Source organism: Lepus europaeus, chromosome 4 (assembly GCF_033115175.1).
Source record: "Lepus europaeus isolate LE1 chromosome 4, mLepTim1.pri, whole genome shotgun sequence".
NCBI classification, from domain to species: domain Eukaryota; kingdom Metazoa; phylum Chordata; class Mammalia; order Lagomorpha; family Leporidae; genus Lepus; species Lepus europaeus.
Genome location: NC_084830.1, coordinates 108,842,734 through 108,861,558, shown reverse-complemented (window position 1 = coordinate 108,861,558; position 18,825 = coordinate 108,842,734). Strand labels below are relative to the sequence as shown.

The window sequence follows — 18,825 nt, the reverse complement described above, 5'->3', positions numbered from 1 at the left end:
CTCCAGCCGTTGCAGCCATCTGGGAAGTGAACCAGTGGATAGAAGACCTTTCTCCCTCTTCTCTCTCTCTAACTCTGCCTCTCAAACAGAGAGAGAGAGATGTCTTCCATCTGCTGGTTTACTCCCCAAATGGCGGGATGGAAGATTTCTCTCTGCCTCTGCCTCTCTGTAACTCTGTCCTTCAAATAAATATATAAATCTTTAAAAAAAGAGAAAAAGAAAAAAAGAATAAGCAACATCTTATTGGCTGCACCAAATACCTATCTGCTATCAGATATTTTTAGGGGACCCACCTAGCATTTCTCCTGGGAACCTGTCTTGAATATATACTCCTTTCGGTGAGAAAGGACATGTGTCCAAAGTTAGTCCTTATGGCATTATATCTAATACCAACAGACAGTAAATAACCTACATACAGATTAGTCCAACTGGTGAAAGACATCATGGCATTTCTGTACCATAAATCAGCACGTAGCATGTGTCTTTTAAATTATCTCTTCAAAACATATGAGAATTCTTTGGAAAGTAATATGAAAGATGACCAAGTCAAATTTCACATTAACCAAATCGAGGTGCAGAATAATGTAGATCAGTCACATACACATATCGAGAGGTTACCCAAGAATGTAGTTGGGTGGCTGGAGCTAAGGGAATGAACACCTTTCTCCCCGACCCCCGCCCCATGTACTCCCTTCTGTAACTTAGGAATTTTGTATCATAGATATATATAATTCATTCAAAAACTGTTGTCAAGTATTGACTGACTGTAGCTATAATGAACTTTTCATGCCTCCATGCTTTCATTACCAAAATGTACAGTGGAGTTGCATGTCACTTGGGAGTTAGGAGCCAAAGTGAGCATACAAGGTGAAAAGAGCAGAATGAAAATGTGCCTTAAAAGCCCCTAACAGATATGCCACACTTGAAAATCAACACAGCATCTCAATAATTCCAGAAGAACTAACTTTCAGTCCAGCACTAGACCAGTTCACTGTTTCTTCTACTGACTAGTACAAAAAACAGCTGACTTGTATTGGGCCTCAAATTGTGATGTTAAAAATGTGTGTCCTGGGGCCAGCGCTGTGGCGTAACAGTTAAGGCTGCTGCCTGCAGTGACGGCATCCCATATGGGTACCGGTTCAAGTCCCAGCTGCTCCACTTCCAATCCAGCTCTCTGCTGTGGCCTTGGAAAGCAGTAGAAGATGACCCAAGTGCTTGGGCCCCTGGACCCACGTGGGAGACCCAGAAGAAGCTCCAGTCTCCTGGCTTCAGATCCGTGCAACTCTGGCCATTGCAGCCAATTGGGGGGTACATCAGCGGATGGAAGACCTCTCTCACTCTACTTCTGCCTCTGTAACTCTGCCATTCAAATAAATAAATAAATAAATCCTTAAAAAAAAAAAAAAAATGTGTGTCTTAAAGTGCCACCATCACAGCCATCACAGCTAGTTAAGATTCGGGAACTGAGACAGGCTGAGAGAAGAGCAGATTTCCATTCTCATATCAAGCCTGATCCAGAACCATGATTGTTTAGGTTCTTTTGCTACTATTTTTGTTAGCAGATGCACAGAATTTAACTTGTGTAAATGTACATAAGATGTGCAGTGATAACACTGAATTTTTTAAAACATTTCAAAAACTGTGTCTTGACCAATTAAACAATTACAGTGGAAGAGAAAAATCATAACTCAAATATAATGGCCTAACTTGCTGACTAGGTCCTGGATGACTATAACAAAATACCTAGTTTAAAAGGAGAATGTGGGCTGGCGCCGTGGCTCACTTGGTTAATCCTCCACCTGCGGCTCCAGCATCCCATATGGGTGCCGGGTTCTAGTCCCGATTGCTCCTCTTCCAATTCAGCTCTCTGCTGTGGCCCGGGAAGGCAGTGGAGGATGGCCCAAGTGCTTGGGCCCCTGCACCCGCATGGGAGGCCAGCAGGAGGCACCTGGCTCCTGGCTTCAGATTGGCATAGTTCCGGCCGTAGCGGCCATTTGGGGGGTGAACCAACAGAAGGAAGACCTTTCTCTCTGTCTCTCTCTCACTGTCTAACTCTATCTGTCAAATAAATTAAAAAAAAAAAAAAAAAAAAAGGAGAATGTGATAACACCACCTCTTGGTCAGCATCACATATGATCTCAGTTCTGCCTTGTAACTGTTAGCCCATCTCTTTATGTTGGCATTCCCATACAATATATAGATACGTCAAACTATAATCCGAGTAATCTTGTAACTCCACTAAAACAGCTACAACTGGTGCTAAAAATTCCCAAACATTTCTCTTTAACTCTTCCTTCTCTGTAAGTTCTAGGCTGATATTCCTACCAGATACTTCTCTTAGATGATCCATCCATAAGCCAACTCCAATTCATCATAACCCAAAGTGAACTCATTCTTTCTCTCCCCAGTCTGCTTTTCTTCCAGCAATTCCTTGTCTTGGAGAATAGTACAAACATCCATCCAGGTGCTCAAAGCAGAAAACTCTAAAATTCATACTATATTCCTTCTCTCTCCTTCTACTAAAGCCAATCCCTAAATTCTGTAAATCTTAACATCTTTATCTCTTTCAAATGCACCCTACCCCAGCACCTCTATTGTCAAAGTTTGGTTTTACCATCATCATTGCTCCCTTGGACTAACAGGTCTCCCCCTCTTTAATCTTTTCAATCCATTTGCCCATACCTGAGAGTAAACTTCCTAAAATATAAATTTGATTATGTCACTCTTACTACCTCAAGAACAAGCTCCAGAGGGCAGGCATTTGGCATAGCAGTTAGGCCACCACTTAAGATGCCCACACGGCGTATTAGAGTGCCTGGTTCAAGTCCCAGGTCCTCTATTTCTGATCCAGCTTACTGCTAATGGAACCCTGGGTGGCAGCAGATGGTTCAAGTACTGATGCCAGCGTCACCAGTAGTGGCTTAACCCACTATGCCACAATGCCAGCCCCAAGAAAAACATTTTTAAAAGAACAAGTCTCAAAGTAATAATATAGTAAGTAAATATTAAGCTCCATTTACATGATGTAAAGCAGGCAGAATGTAGTAAGTAAACAGGTATGTTTACTGCTGAGTATGTTCCTATTCTACAACATACTCTATGATCACATTTAACAAACAAATATTAGTTTTTCAGTAGAAAGAGACCAGAGGGAAGCAAGGTAATTCAACTGCCTTTTTCCAGGTAAGAATGAACACAAAGTGGATCACAGCAATAATGAAGGAAACCCAAGGGCCTCCCAGACCTGTAAGTCAAGAATGCCTTCAAGCTGAATGTATTAACCTGTCTAAAAGTAATGCCTTAATCAGAAAGGATTTAGGAAGCAAGAGCAGGCACTGAAGATGAAGGAAGAGGTTTTGTCGTGGGGAAATGCCAGCCATTCCTAATGCCAGCTGAATGACACGGGCTCAGCCCTGGACAACAGGCATCTCACTTCCCTGGCTGAGTTGCAACTCTGAACTGGCTGGTAAGGTCTACCTCATATAATGAGAGCAGCCCAGTCAATTGGCTTGAGTCCTGCAGGTCTCTCTGACTCTTGTTTCTAATCTGAAAAAAATTAAACTAGCATATTAATTAGGGCTTCAAAAGCAAACCTGCCATCAGGAAAAAAACATACTAATTATGCCAACATCCATGTATCACTGTAAATTCTTGGAATTCTGTTTTTACACATGCATTTTCTAAGGCTGGTTACTGTTAGCCCAACCCTGGGATAAAGACCTGCCTTGAGCATGCTGATCAGACCAGGTTTCTGAGGGTCCTAAGCCAAGGACTAAACACAGGATACTTACAAATTTTAAAACTATATATCTGGGGGCCGGCACTGTGGCACAGTGATCCCATATGGGTGCCAGTTCGAGTCTCGGCTGCTCCACTTCTGATCCAGCTCTCTAATATGGCCTGGGATAGCAGTAGAAGATGGCCTAAGTCCTTGGACCCCTGCACCTGCATGGGAGACCTGGAAGAAGCTCCTGGCTCCTGGCTTCAGATCAGCGCAGCTCCGGCCGTTGCAGCCAGTTGGGGAGTAAACCATGAGATGGAAGACCTCTCTCTCTCTCTCTCTCTCTCTCTCTCTGCCTCTCCTCTCTGTGTAACTCTGACTCTCAAGTAAAAAAATAAATAAATCTTTAAAAATAAATAAATTAATTAAAAACTATATATCTGACCATTTGAGATATACATTTCATTAAGCAAAATTTAAAATTCAGTCACTAACTTGCAGAAGTACACTTCAAAATGGCCACACATGACTGGCAGCTACCACACGGGACAATCAGTGCAGATCATGAACATTTCGATCATCGCGGAAAGTTCTATCGGACAGCACTATTGGGAAAGAACTTGAACTAACCTGTTTCAAGTTCTCCTGGGAAACAGCCTGACAGATACCCCTGGCTGGCAAACACAGAGCCTCAGAGACTTTTCTACAGGAGGGAAGGAACGGATATTCTACAGCCGATTCCTTCCTCTGCACGGGGCCTTCTCGACGCCAGAACCCTGTACACAGTGGGAGTCGTTAGCATTTCTGCCTCTCCGTCTACTCCTGGGCAAACTCTGCGCTGCATGCTGTACAGCACATCCTCTGGAGCGAGACGGCCTTATCTCTGACAAGCTGTGTGATGTTCAACATGTTACTTAACTCCTCTGCCCTCCGGCCTCCTCACCAGGAAGGTAGAAATAACGGTATCTACCTCAACAGGTTACGGTGAGGATACAACAAGTTCACACATACAAAGCGCCTACACTGACACTGCAGACAGAGTGAGTGCCCTGTGGTACCCCAACCCACACCCTGACAGCCCTTCAGATGACAAGTGTGGGAGATGCCGATCTAGGAGAAACACTAGCAAACACAAAGAAACTAAACTAAAACAAGCCCTACAAAGGCAGGGTGTTAGTCTATGACAAATAGAAAAAAACTGAAGATTAAAGGGAGAGGGTAATCTGGACAGAGTATTAAATACCAAAAAAAAACCAAAAAGGCATGTTTTCAAGAGATTGCCTGGCAATGTCTTACTTATAAGGCTGACAAACTTCAAGTCAAATGAAGTCTACACAATCAACTACTGAGCTATTTAAAAACCAACAAATACTAAAGAGGAAGTGAGAAAATACATATTTCAGCTCACCAGACCACGTGATACTTCCCTGTGTACAGCAAGTTTTGATACTTATATGTACTGCTCCCTAACATACTAAGTTACCTTCATGTTCACTTGACCTAAAGACTTTCCGATTTTCAGTCAGCAAGCAGAGCACCAGACCTGATTAAAATATCATGCCAAACAATGACCCAGAGCATGTTCTTTTAGTGAATATCTCCTGTAGAAAATCCCCCCATCTTCTTGCAGAGAGGCAGCTGGAAAAATCCAGATGCTGAAGTACAAACTCCAGCAAATACAGCCAGGTGGAAAGACCCAAAACTTTTGGGACACAAAGACCCAAGCTAAAGCCTGGCTCTGCCCATTTGCCAGCTGTATGACCCTGAACAACGTGTACCTACTTAACACTTATGAGTTCACTTCACTATCTGTACAATGCAGGGGAAGCACTGTGTCAATTAAGCAGAAAACACACTAGTTTATGGAACATGCCTATAACAGGGCCTGGTGCTTAGCAGATGTTCGCAATAAACAATTGCTACAGTTAGGAAACTCTCTTAAGACCCTCCAAGAATCCTAAGAATAAAAGACCACCACTTTATAAGGTAACTACAAAAAACTTTTTGACCAGATATTAACTGTAAATCAAGTGTCATAATGCTTCAAAACTACCACTTGTTTTCGATATTTTCCAGGCTATACCCCAAACAAAATTTCCCTATTTACTGTATTCCCTGTTAGTCTATGACTAAAAACTGTCTTGGTCTATAATAAAAATAACTGCACTGTGACACTGAAACAGTGTTACTAGCAATTCTGCCACATGTACCTTCACCAATCTACATCCAAACATGACACCAAGAACAAGTATCTAATATTTCCTTCTTTGCATGTTAACGGGAAAAAATGAAATAAAGAAAGGGATTTTTTTTAAAGTTTCTTTTAGAGAAGTGAGTGCCACAAAACAAAACAATACAGGGTAATGGCTTACCTGGAGAATATTTTTGTACTTCAGATCCACCAATCCAGAATGAATGGGGGTATTCCCTTTCAGACTAGTCTGAGAAAAGACAGCAGTCAAGCATCTTCCAAGATTCTTTCCGTTTACTGTATCCAGCTTTCTTCAACAAAATCCCAAACATGCACTTCGGTAACTGTTGAAAGACAGAAAGCAATCCATACACCCACCATGGCACCAGCGGCAAAGGACAGCCACCAAGAAGATGAAAGGAAGGGTCAATGGAGTGGTGGATCTGAGGCACAGAAGACAGCTTAGCAATCCCTGAGGCAGCTTTTTGGCAGTATTTCTCACCTCTGGCTTTAAAGAGCATACAAAATTTCATATGGCAAATAACAAAGCCTCCCTGATATTAATATTCACTCATGATAAATAATAGGCAATTTCCAAATGAGAGCCACTAAAAGCTTATCCTATTATCCACATAGGTGTCTCAGGCCATTTAGCCAAAGGACCTTCCTCGTCCATTTCCTAAGACAGCTCTTCCACCATCACAAAAAGTATGTCAGCCAAAAATAATGATATGGGGAATGGGGCGGGGGCTAAATATCTCCCAATAAAAATATTTAAGCACCTAGCAGAGAAATCTTTGGGATTGCTACATACAAGACATCAAATCAACACATTATCCAAATCCTCCACCCTCAGCTGAAGTATAGACATTTCAAAACATATAACTTAAGAGTACAATAAAGGCCAGTCCCCACAATGGCCAGTCATTGGATAAGCCATGGAACAAAACAAAGATTACCAATAAACAATTTATAAGATGACACCTTTAAACACTAAGCCTGGTCCATATTATATCACCATTCTTTTTCTACCTTACCAATGATCTCATTAGACTGCAAATTCTAAGACTTTTAAGATTGTGGCTTACTTGCATATAAATGTTGCTGCTTCCTCAATTGCCATACTACTGCCAAAATGCTTCTAGCAGCGATCATAATAATACCTACTTTTATTGAAGGGTTACTAATGGGCCAGGCCCTTCACACTAATTACCCAAATTCAATGCTCTTTAAAAAAAAAGAAAAGAAAAGAAAAAAGGATAAGAAAAAAAAAAAACCTTGCCCCAAGTCCCCTACTTACTAGGTGGGATAACTCACGCCCTTTTCCCAGAGCTGCCTTCCAAGTCCAAGGACCAGAAAGGCCATGAATCCTTGGTCAGAAGAAGAAAAAGCCTGACTCTCAAAGGTCCCAAGTTAATTAACTGTTGGAATGGAGAAGTACAAAAATACAGAAGAGCAAATATTTCAGCCCAGCTGAACCAGTTGAGCCATCCGGAAAGGGCAAACTCCCTAGATGCTGCCACTTAAAAAAACATTTCATTAACAGAGGCCTGTAATCTTATGGCCTACAATACTACTGTTAAAACAAAACACATTTATTACAAAAGTATCCCAGTAGTTTTTGTGTTCTGCAGCAAACACTGTCCCTGACAAAGAATCTCAAATCCAACTGAACTCATATTTTTTTAAACCATATGATTTGTTGCAAGTCCACAGGCATTGACTAAGGATGTTCTGATTGTTGACACTGTAGGCAAAGCACCTGAAGTGACTGAAATGCCAGCCTGGGGTTAACCTCACCGTTAACAATCAGATGGAAATATCTTTCTTAATAGCCACAACTTCAGAGAGTGGTCTAAGTGAAATGCCAAGCAAATAAGGAGTGCTCAAGTTTTCTCAGTAAGTGACACTACTTTAAAGCCTAAGAATAAACTGGAAATCAAATTTTGATAATAGTAACCAGTAGGCTATGGTTAGTGGCTAATTACTAAGGAATATACTATGCTTTGCAAAGTAAAACTTAGTTACATCCAAAAAGCAGAATGAATTACAGCAAAACACAATCACGATTTGACTAACAGACTCATTTCTGAACCTCTGACTTCTCGGGCTTTTTCCCTGTACCACTGAGCTAATTTCCCCCACTTCGCTTCAGAAACTATTTCTTGAATGCCTGGTTGGTGGCCAAGCCCTGTACTAGATGCGAGAGATGAAGATTAACAGCAGTGTCAGAACCAAGCACTTCATGTCTCCTGTTCCTTTCTCTCTGAATCTCCCAGTCACTTCAGAAAACCAAAATATGGCTTATAATTAGTTCTCAAAACGATTAAACGAAACTCAACTGAACTTTAAAAAAATTTTAAACTAAAAATTATTCAAGTCTCTTTTTCCCAATAGTAGAATCCTTGTTGGATCGTTCTTTTTCTTCAGGGGATCAGAGTTTCTAGTTTTCAACTAGAAAACGCTTTCCCAGATTGTCTGTGTTTATATCTGTACACCTCCCCACTCCAAGTAGACACTTTCTTTTCCATGTTTCACATTAATGTCCCAGTGTTTCCACTTCAAAGCTTTCCATTCTTTGAAGGTCTTCATTGTTGACTAAATGTTTCCTGCTGACATCACAAAACTCCGTAATCTTCAAGTTTTGTTGAAACAGTTAAGATCCAGATTAGAGATACTACACTGGATTGTCAGGTCTTCCTAGTCTGTCTATCATTTGCCTATAAAGACAAACTTCCTGTTAGGCAATTGCAATCAGCAGAAACTCAACCGAGGATAACAAGCACACACTGGACCAACAGGTTTTTTCCCCTATTGTTAACTAATTCAATGAACAACAATACTACTACTCAGGAGGAAGTTTTGTATAGATACTCACTGCTTACTATGCTAAAGGGCAAAATCACCAGCTTGGCTAACGCAAGAATAAGGATTCAACAATCATAATTTTCCAGCCAAAACCAAATCAGAAAGAAACCACAACACCCGTGTTAATGTAAACTCATTTCTTTCGACCAGAGTACCTAAGGCAGGGCAAGATGGGTTCTATCTGCAGAACACAGATCGACATGCCGAACTGGTAGTTCTTAGTAATTTAAACAGTATCTCCTCAGGTTTCCAAGACAGTATTGATTGTGTATGACTTCACCATTTCCCCCCAACGATGGCTCATGAATATATGACTAAAGGCAACTGCACGTAGACTTCTGTAAAGCTTCACAAAGAAATATGTGCACAACCCAAGGGAAAGTAAACCCTTTTTCACACCATCTGTCCTGATTTTACAAAACATGATCCCCGTGCTCATGGGGAAATCAGACCAGCCAGGGCTGGCTGAAACGCGAGCCCCGGCAAAGTCCTTCCACATACTGCTCTCAACAACTCCGAGAAATGTCTAGCTTTCCTCATTTTTACAGATCATGAAATCACACCACAGTAAAGTTACCCTTCTGAAGGTCACACAGATAACAAATAGCACAGCTGGGATCCAAACTCAGGGGTTTCACTGGAAAGCCCACGCTTTTCCTCAGGTCATAGGACCTTAGAATTTGGTTTCTTGAATTCTCTGCATACAACCACTGCCGGGGATATGTATAAATCAATGTGTATGTTGTGGAAAAATCTGTAAATAATGGTTAAAATGTCTACAGATGTCCTGAGAGCCACAAGTCACCCTCCTCCTGCCCCTCACCAGTCTTATTCCTCTATTCATCTCCACCTTTGTCTTAAGGTCATCAAAAAGAAATCTTAAGTTTTAACAGAATTAAAAAAAAAAAATTAACAATTTAAATCAGTAAATATGTACTGAGCAGGCACACGCTGAGCACTGTGAGGGAGTACAGGATAATCAGAGCTTCCAGAAGTGGAGGTGAGACACAGTCAAAAGATTTTCAAATATTCATATAAAAATTAGGAAAAAATATTGCGAAAATTAGTAATGTAGGTGAAAATTTCTAGAAAAGAGGATGGTTAAGATACGAGCAGAGGGGCTGGCGCTGTGGGTTAAGCCACCATATGGGAGCAGGTTCATCTCAGCTACTCCACCTCCAATCCAGCTCCCTGCTAATGTGCCTGGCAAAGCAGCTGAGAATGGCCCCAAGTCCTTGAGCCCCTGCCACCCAAGTGGGAGACCAGAAGAAGCTCCTGGCTCCTGGCTTTGGCCTGGCCCAGTCCCTGCCTTTGTGGCCATTTGGGGAGTGAATCCGCAGATGGCAGATACCTCTAATTCTGCCTTATAAATAAATAAATAAATCTTAAAAAAAAAAAAAAAAGATACAAGCAGGAAGCAGCATGTATGAAAATAATCAGCAAGAAACTTCCACTTAACATTTACTGAAAAGGCACTGCGTATATGAAGGAGTGCCACAGGAAGATGAGTAAGACCACATCCCTTCCCAAAGGGAGTTCATCATTTAGTAAGGGACACAGATAGGTATACGTTAAGAGCTACAAGATAAGTACAAAGGGCCAGAATTCATTCATCTAACAATGATTTTCAAGCAGGCGGGGTGACAGACACACAAAAGACAGAGTAACTGTCATCATAACATAATTGACCCTTTCAAAGGAGGTGGTATCTATTTTGCTTTGTGAGTGGCCAGGACTTTATCAGCGTAGACAGAAGGGAAGGTTGCTGAGATGCCACCTAAGCCAATCTGGCCAGAGAGTCCACCATTAGTTCCTCGCAGTAGATTCCTGTAGCCTTATACAAATGCGCTTAGGCCAGGCAGTATTTGTGCTGACAAAAGAAGCAGGGTGAACAGAATTTGGAGGAATATGATCATCCATGCTTGGCTGGGATATACAGTAAGTGAGGAAAGTGAGAGGAAAGGACAGAAAGAAGACTGGAATCTGGAAGAAGACTGGATTTGGAATCACTAAGATTTGAAATGCTTTCTTTCCAGTAAAGCACAAAGCTCACAAGGTAGAATTCAGGATCTCAGAGACCACACAGAGCAGAAGACTTTATTTCTGAAGGTTTTTTTTTTTTTTTTTTTTAATTATTTACTTATGTGAAAGGCAGAGTTAGAGAGAGAGGGAGAGACAGAGGCAGAGACAGAGATCTTCCACCTGCTGGTTCATTCCCCAGATGGCCACAATGGCCAGGGCTAGTCCAGGCCAAAAGCAGGAATTTGGAACCCCATCTGGGTCTCCCAAGTGGGTGGCAGAAGTCCATGCACTTGGGCCATCTTCCACTGCTTTCTCATGCATATTAGCAGGGAGCTGGATCAGAAGTGGAAGCAGCTGAGACTCAAACTGGCACTTAAATGGGATGCCAGTGTCACAGATGGCAGATTAACCGGCTGCACTGTAACGCAGGCCCCTATTTCTAGAATTCACAGCTCAAACACCACTAATCAAAGGGCCAGATGTGCTGTTCTTTGAATCGATGTATTGGCCTAGTGATGCTCCTGGGCTAGTCATCTGAGTCTGCCAGAGACAGACTACAGCAGGCAGGGGCCACATGTGTCAAGACTATGTGCAGGAACATGTTTACCTTTGTCAAATGTAAAAGGACATCTAACCAATTGCAAAATCTGGGACAAAAACTGATATATTTGAGCCACAGCCTCTTTAGACAGGTCAACAAGGTCTATAATTACGTATGTGGTTTATTTCATTAGGACCCTAATGAAACGTGCATCTGTTGAATGCGCATTTGGTTAAGCTAGCACAAAACTAGAGGTACACAAGGATAAACAACGGTAAGCCGAATTTCTTGACGCAGTCACTAACCATCCCACCTACTCCACTTAGAAAGTCAGTGACAGGAAGTGAGAGAAAATGATCCAAAAAAAGAAAATGAGAAAATTCTCCAGTAACTTATTTTTCTTTCATCTCCTGGGCCCTGAGACCTGGCTCTACTTCAACACCTTGAAAAACAGAATTTATATCACATTTTCTTAATTAGGATCAATGTATTCTAACTCTGTTACTTCATACAACAATAACATAGCCACCTAAGATGTAAGAGATGAGAAAGGACTCAATTAGGGTCACTTAGCAGAGGGGACTCATCTAACAACAGAGTACAAACTGTCCACTGAGTGTATAAAGAGGGAAGGGATTCATTAGCACCCAGATGGGGACAGGATTGCCTTTCCAAACTTTGGACATCAATTTCTTCTGCCTTTTAATAGGAGACTATGTTTCTCTTCAAATCGACAGGTCTTGGGAGTGCCTTCTAGTGATGAATGATTGAACATCAACTCATCTATAACTCAAGAGTCAATAACCATCATGTGATACATAATCCCGTGAAGTCCACCAAAATGGACTTAGAATGGTGTATTCTGTTTCCAAAATGGATTACTACTTTTCTACCTCCCCCACCTCATAATAAAGCTGAGTTTACCAAATTCAGAAAAACAGGCCCACAGAGTAGACATAGTACTTGGCCAATATAAGGCCATGAAGGTCATTAGGTGGTTAAATTATTCACCATCAGAAACTGTAAAATCAGTTGTCTTTAAGATTCCAAATTCCATGCAGCAGGTAAGAGTTCAGAGAAGCAATCTTTGGGACCAGAGGTAGGAGTTTCAGCAGGGGTTATATTTTGAAGAGTTAATTATTCTGCTATCGCCAACTTCCTTTCCAAGTACATTTAACTAAAAGTGCAAGGGGAAAAAATAAATCAAAATCAAAGAAACTGGAGGATGAAGATTAAAAAATGAGGAAACCGCAAAGTCCGTTACCTCCTTCTAATATAGCACACTCCGGAATATCAAATGAAAGTTATCTTAGTTAACCATTAAGTTCCACACTGGTGCAGGCAGCACACTCACAAATATGTGAGTACTGAAGCTGACTCATAAAAATCTAAAATATTCCATGCTTTAGCCTTTTAAAATACCATTGGTTTAACCCATTCCCTCAGTCATGTGACTTTAAAACCAATATAAAATATACGTTTAACTTAGTTCTGGAAACTGCACTTTGAAAATAGTAAATACTGAAAGCCACAAGCAATTGGATTTTTAAGGCATGATTCCTATATTTGATCCTGGATATTACTTAATCAGCTTGCTAAGCAACTGCACTATAACCTATACTAAAATAAATACATATAAGCTTATGAAAAGGGCTATCTAACAGTCTTAACTGATATCCCCTTCAGGAAATACTGAAATCCTTAAATGAAAAATCATTTTAAAACTGACCATAACTACTCAATTCATGCTAAATTTTCTAAGAATCCCAGCTTAAATCCTAGTTTATAATGCTCTTAGGAGGTTGAGCTCTCTTTTTAGATCAAAGACAAGGACCATACCATGTAAAATCAAATCTGCCCGCATTATGGACATAGGAAGTCAGTAAATGTAGGCCAAAGACTTTTTATTTTAAGACACTCAAAGACACTGACTTGGGTTGCACAGTACAATCATTTTATTCTAATTCTTTTGAAAATAAAGACATTTTAGTTATTTCTTACATGAATGGAAATGGAAGGAGCTCATAACAGCCCATTTCAAAGAGCTACCAAGTTAACAATTTCTCAACATGAAGTATTTCTCCTGTGGTGAGTACATGAATTCTACATCCTCAAGAACGTATCCTTAAGTCATATATGTAATTATGACTATGCAAATTATTTTACCAAATTACAAAAAGATCATTAAAGATTTTTAACTGTTAAGATCATTTTACCCAAATTACCCACTACAAAAGTAGCAGAATACGAAACACTTGACTAAGTGGTTTGATAAAGTAGGCTGAAAAGGAAAATCACTCAGTAAATGAAGATCAAACAAAAACCCAAGTGACGTTAACCCTTTGAAAACAATGGCACATGTGCACACACACCCACAAGCAAGAATTGGGAACTATCAGAATTTTTTTCCTAGTTTTCAAGAGTGCTGAGGAAGTCCAGCTTGGTAAGGCATGCAGAGGACAGCAAATATTAAGCTGCCTCAGAATTTACGCTACTGTACTTCCATTTTTAAGACCTGTATCTCAACTCCCCAGATGCCATCATCCACGGACACCATGCAGCTACCCAACAGACTTTCAGTGTCACCATTTATTATTTATAGCATTAAATGGGGGAAGTGGCTCTGATGTCACCAACCCTACCCAGTGGAATCACTGACTCAATAAACATTTTCACACTGGAGAAAATCTGGCTAGGAAAACATTTTGCTGGGTTAAGTAGATTCTTTAGCCTTTTCTCTCTCCACCCTGCCAGGGTGGAAGTTGCTACAGTCTTGGGAGAGATACAAAGAAACTGTCGAGGCTTCTACAGGAAGAATCCCTGGGCACGGTCGTTTGCTGAAGCAGAGACTTCCTTCCCTCCAGAGCCCCGTTTGATTTATCTTCAATTGGCAGGTAATACCTGCCATATTTTATTTCTTCCACCACATCGGCCGCCAATTAGCAAATTCTTCACTTCTGCTAGCCACTCTCGCATGGTCCTGTTTCTAAAAACTCCTCTGGATCCAAGTCGTAGACGGAAAGGGGAGGAGGGTGTCCGTGAACCGGGGAGTATCAGCCAATGGCTTCTAACAGAAGAATGGTCGCTCCCCCAGGGGCCAAGGAACCCTCTCCCCTCGCCTCTTTTTTTTTTTTTTTTTAGAGAGAAGAAAGAATTGGCGGCAGTGATGAGATCGACGGTCCCCTCGCTCCACCCCCCACCCCACCCCCAATTTCCCAAAGCAGCTCAAGAAAACGTGAAGTTATGGTTTCCCTTTCCAAGTGGATGGAATCCAGAGTACCTGGGGCCTCGCTGTGCAAACATCCCTCTCGGCTGGGTAGGAAACCCTTTGTCCGAGAAGCCTGACACCACAGGAGCCCAGGGAAGAGGCCCCTTATCCGTAACAGCCTCCGACCAGAGAGCTCCCCACCCCCCCAGTCCTGTAGGGCCTATCCCAGGCATCCACACAGCCCTGGGCTGGAGAGGGTGCTGAGACCCCTCTTAGGACCCGGAGGCCGAGGCAGCCCGTAACGATCTCCTCTGCACTCTCTCCCACCACCACCTCATTCGGCCTAAGTGGTGCTTGCAAGCGCGGTGCGGGCCTGAGCCAGAGAAATACAAGGTGCGCGGGGTGGGGGGTGGGGGGGTGATCTCCTCCTAAAAGAAAGAGAATGAGATGCTAGCACGATGTGACCTAAGGCTACAGCATGAACGAGTGAGGGTCGTCCCGAAAGATGGGCCCGGAGACGGGACAGGGACGGGGGGGAGAACCGAGGGGCATGGAGGGGGCCGGGCCAAGTCCGGCCTGAGATCTCGAGGGATCGGGAGGCACCGCGCTGGGCCCGAGGCCAGGACAGGGCTGGCCCGGATCTGGGCCGAGGCGGCGGGGAAGGGCCAAGGCCAGCCTCGCGCCGGACGTTGAGGTGGGCAGGCCCGTCTGGGGCCGGACGGACGGAAGAACGGACGGTCCAGCGGGCCGCACTCACCATGAGCTCGATGGTCTTGTCTTCAATCACCGAGTCGGGCTCCATGGCGGCCCCGGCGGCCCCGCCTCGCTCTCCCCGCGCAGCAGCGAACGGCCCGGGCGGAGGAGGCGACGGCGGAGGCGGCAGAGGCGGAGGCGGCTCTCGCACCCACTCTAGCTGCCAGCCCGCCCGGGCCGCCGGCAGCTCCGCCCTCCCCCTCGGCGAACGCAGTACGCACGGCGGGCACTACAGCTCCCAGCAGGCGCCGCGGGCCCCGCAGAGCGTTGTGGGAACGAGAAGCCGACCCCCGGGCCGAGCTTTCCTGATAGCCGGCAGCCAATTCTGAGCCGAAAGTAGCACTGCCCTGTGAACGCGGGACGTGCAGACCAGAAGAATTAAGGGCTGGCTCGGCGTAGGGTCTCGGGAGCGCCACGACTACATGTCCCAGAAAGCCTTGCGCGCAGGTTCTCCTTCCGGCTGCCTTCTCCTGACTTCCTGGCAGCCTAAGGCTGCGGAGACCGGGACGGAAACTCGGAGACGGCTCCCCGCTTGTCAGAGATCCTGCCTGTGCGACCAATTTCCGCACATGCGCGGTGGGTGTCTGCAGTGCCTATTCGACGCCTAAGTAGCGAGGCTTCGGGTCCGCCGGTGCGTGGTGGTGGTGGGGGAAGATGATGGAGACTGATGGGTTGAGTGCATTAGGAAGGTGGGTCTTGGGGCTCAAGTGTGGGAAGAGGACGCAAGAGAGAGAAGCTTGACCGAGGGAAGCAGCTGTAAGGGTATGGGTGTCCCAGGACTGAGGGGGCTGGAGATGAAGTTGGGGAAGGGGGATGCTGACGTGCTGTGGGCCTGTCTGGATGCCCCACGGCTTAGGAGCTGAGAGACCAAAGGGAACGAGTGTGGGCTGAGCCGCTCTTCCTCATTCATTCGTTCAGAGCTGCTTTTTAAGCATCCACCCGTGCCGCGTACAGCTGTAGGCACAGGGAGTCAGCGCTCAACATGACTCTGTTCTCGTGGAGTTTAATTGTGGGAGGAAGGCGGCAGACACGAACGGGAAAAATGGCAGGTGCTCAGAAGCAAAACTGGAGACTCTTCTCAGTTAAACTCAGCCTCATGGCTTTGCAGACTTCGCCATTCCTCTGACCAGAACCCAGCGGGAACACACGGAGGGTTGAACGCATTGTTTTTCCTGCTAGTTGGAGTGAGAGCACACACCAGGAGAAGCCGAAGGGCGTCTCAGGAAGGTGATCCGGGAGACTTGAGGCCATCGAGACTGTCAGGCAGTGATGGTCATTCGTTGATCGTCCATCTCAATAAATCTTCTCGGGAGGAAGGGAATTTTGGGTAGAGGCTAAAGCTTTAGTTGGTAAAGTAGCAACAGCCCCTCCAACTAACTGGAATGGGTGTGTGGTCATTTTTTGTGGTTGGGACAGCGTTCGTGTTTTATCTGCATTTGGGCATGATTAAGGATGGTCTTGGTTTTTGTCTTGACCTCTCCTGGTCACAGCTTGGCCTTGTCTGATGTTGATGTTCTGTGCGGTGATTCATATTCTGCAAGAGTGTACGAGGCCTAGCGGTCAGCTGTCATCTACTTCCAAGTGCTTTCCGTTTTCCTCAAGTGTGTTTTCATTCTCACACCTGTAAAGCAAAGGGACTGGATGACCTAGAAGTGTTTCCATTTCCAAGAGCTAAATGATTGCAGTGATTTGTGTGCATTGAAGACAGTGTTAAATTTCATGCAGGTAGAGTTTGAAGTTTCATTGTCCTTATCTGGTGCTTTTCACCAAGGAATTGAAAGAAAAGCAATAGGAAGAAACCGGAATTGAACAGTTACCACCACTAACTTGCTGCCTGAATTTCACCAGAGGCAGTGCCTTATCTGGGCCTTGGTTGGAACACTCTAGGGAGTGTAAACAAGGGAGTTAAAATTAATGACCTCTGCTTCTGTTACCTATTGCAACAAAACAGACCACCCCACGATTTAGTAGCTTAGAATAACAGAGTTTATTATTTTTTACAATTGTGTGGGTTGACCAGGCTCAGCTAGACCCACATGGTGTAATCTGAAGTTAGTCATGGGCCTGCAATCAGCTGGGGACTCATTCAAAGTGACTTCGTGGCCTCTGCGGTCTCTCTTCTCCACATGGCTTCTTCTTTAAAAAAAAAAAAAAAAAAGATTTATTTGACTTGAAAGGCAGAGTTACAGAGAAAGGGAAAGAGAGAGAAAGATATCTTCTATCCTCTGGTTCACTCCCCAAATGGCCACAATGGCTGGGGCTGGGCCAGACCAAAGCTAGGGACCAGGAGTTTCATTTGGGTCTCCCATGTGGATGCAGAGATCCAAGGACCTGGGCCATCTTCCACTGCTTTCCCAAGTGCATCAGCAGGGAGCTGTATTGGACTTGGAGCAGACGGGAATTGAACCGGAGCCCTTATGGGTTGTCAATGTGCAGGTGGAGGCTTAACCCGCTACACCACAATACCATCCTCTCCACATGGCTTCTTACCACTCCAGCTTCTGCTTGGTGGCTTCAAAGAAGACAAGCCCCAAAGAACAATTGCTTATCAAATCTGTTACACCACACATGCTCATGCCCCTTGACCAAAGCCAGAGACACAGCCAAGCGCATAGGGTGGAAAGGGTCTAGACAATGGTGAGAATACAGACAGGCATAGTCCCTTGGGTGCCACTGATGTAGATCTCCAAGGCCCCAGCACCTGCAACGTGACTCAGCACACAGAGCTAGGAAGCCCACAGTGAATCATTTCCTACCCCCAATATGTATCTTTAGCCTACACCATCTTTTTTATTGTTTTAAAATATGAGTGTCCTATTTTAAAACCTGAATTTCTAGCTTCTCTTGAAAAATTGGAACATCTCACTATTGGATCTACATAGAAATGATATGCAGGGGTCGAACAGCAATTGCTTTCTTTATATGAAGTGTGGCCTATGATTTTCCACAGTTGCCATCACTCCAGTTTGTCTTATATCTATCTTTAGTGCACTTTTTATTGCTGTACACATATTATCTGAAACTGAGCAATATATAAATAAAAAGATCATTTAGCTCTTGATTCTGCAAGTCGAAGAGCTTGGTGCTGGCACCTGCTTGGCATCTGTTGCAACCTCTCATCATGGGGATTAAATTTCAACATGAGGGGCAGGCATTTGGCACAGTGGTTAGGATGCCACTTGGTTTGAATCCCAGCTACTCCACTTCCGATCCAGCTTCCTCTTCCTGTGCACCCTGGAAGGCAGCAGGTGATGGCTCAAATGCTTAGGTCCCTGCATGTGGAACTCAGATGAACTTCTGAGCTCCTGGCTTCAGCCTGTCCCAGCCCCAGCTACTGTGGGCATTTGGAGAGCGAACCATCAAGTGAAAGATCTCTCTCTCTCTCTCTGTCTCTCTCTCTCTCTCTCTGTGTCACTTTGCCTTTCAAAACTTTTTTAAAAAGTAAAAAAAAAAAAAAAAGCATTAGGAAACAAAAAAGTCAGAAGGAGTCAAACTAGGACTGTAAGAGGATACCTAATGAC

The 18,825-nt window shown here is 43.9% G+C and overlaps 1 protein-coding gene across 5 annotated transcripts in view; it reads right to left on the bottom strand.

Annotated features, from left to right (window-relative positions):
* The window catches only part of FBXW11 (F-box and WD repeat domain containing 11), a 138,850-nt gene extending 123,390 nt beyond the window's left edge, over nucleotides 1-15,460 (bottom strand). For 3 of the 5 annotated variants that reach the window (XM_062188688.1, XM_062188689.1, XM_062188691.1), the window contains exon 1: nucleotides 15,309-15,460. In XM_062188688.1, the coding sequence (XP_062044672.1) occupies nucleotides 15,309-15,353 (45 nt within the window). In that variant the 5' untranslated portion in view covers nucleotides 15,354-15,460. Of the gene's footprint in view, nucleotides 1-6,093; nucleotides 6,257-15,308 lie in introns of those variants that run through there. The other 2 variants (XM_062188690.1, XM_062188692.1) reach the window with 2 other exon arrangements.
* Between the last annotated feature and the right edge of the window lie 3,365 nt (nucleotides 15,461-18,825).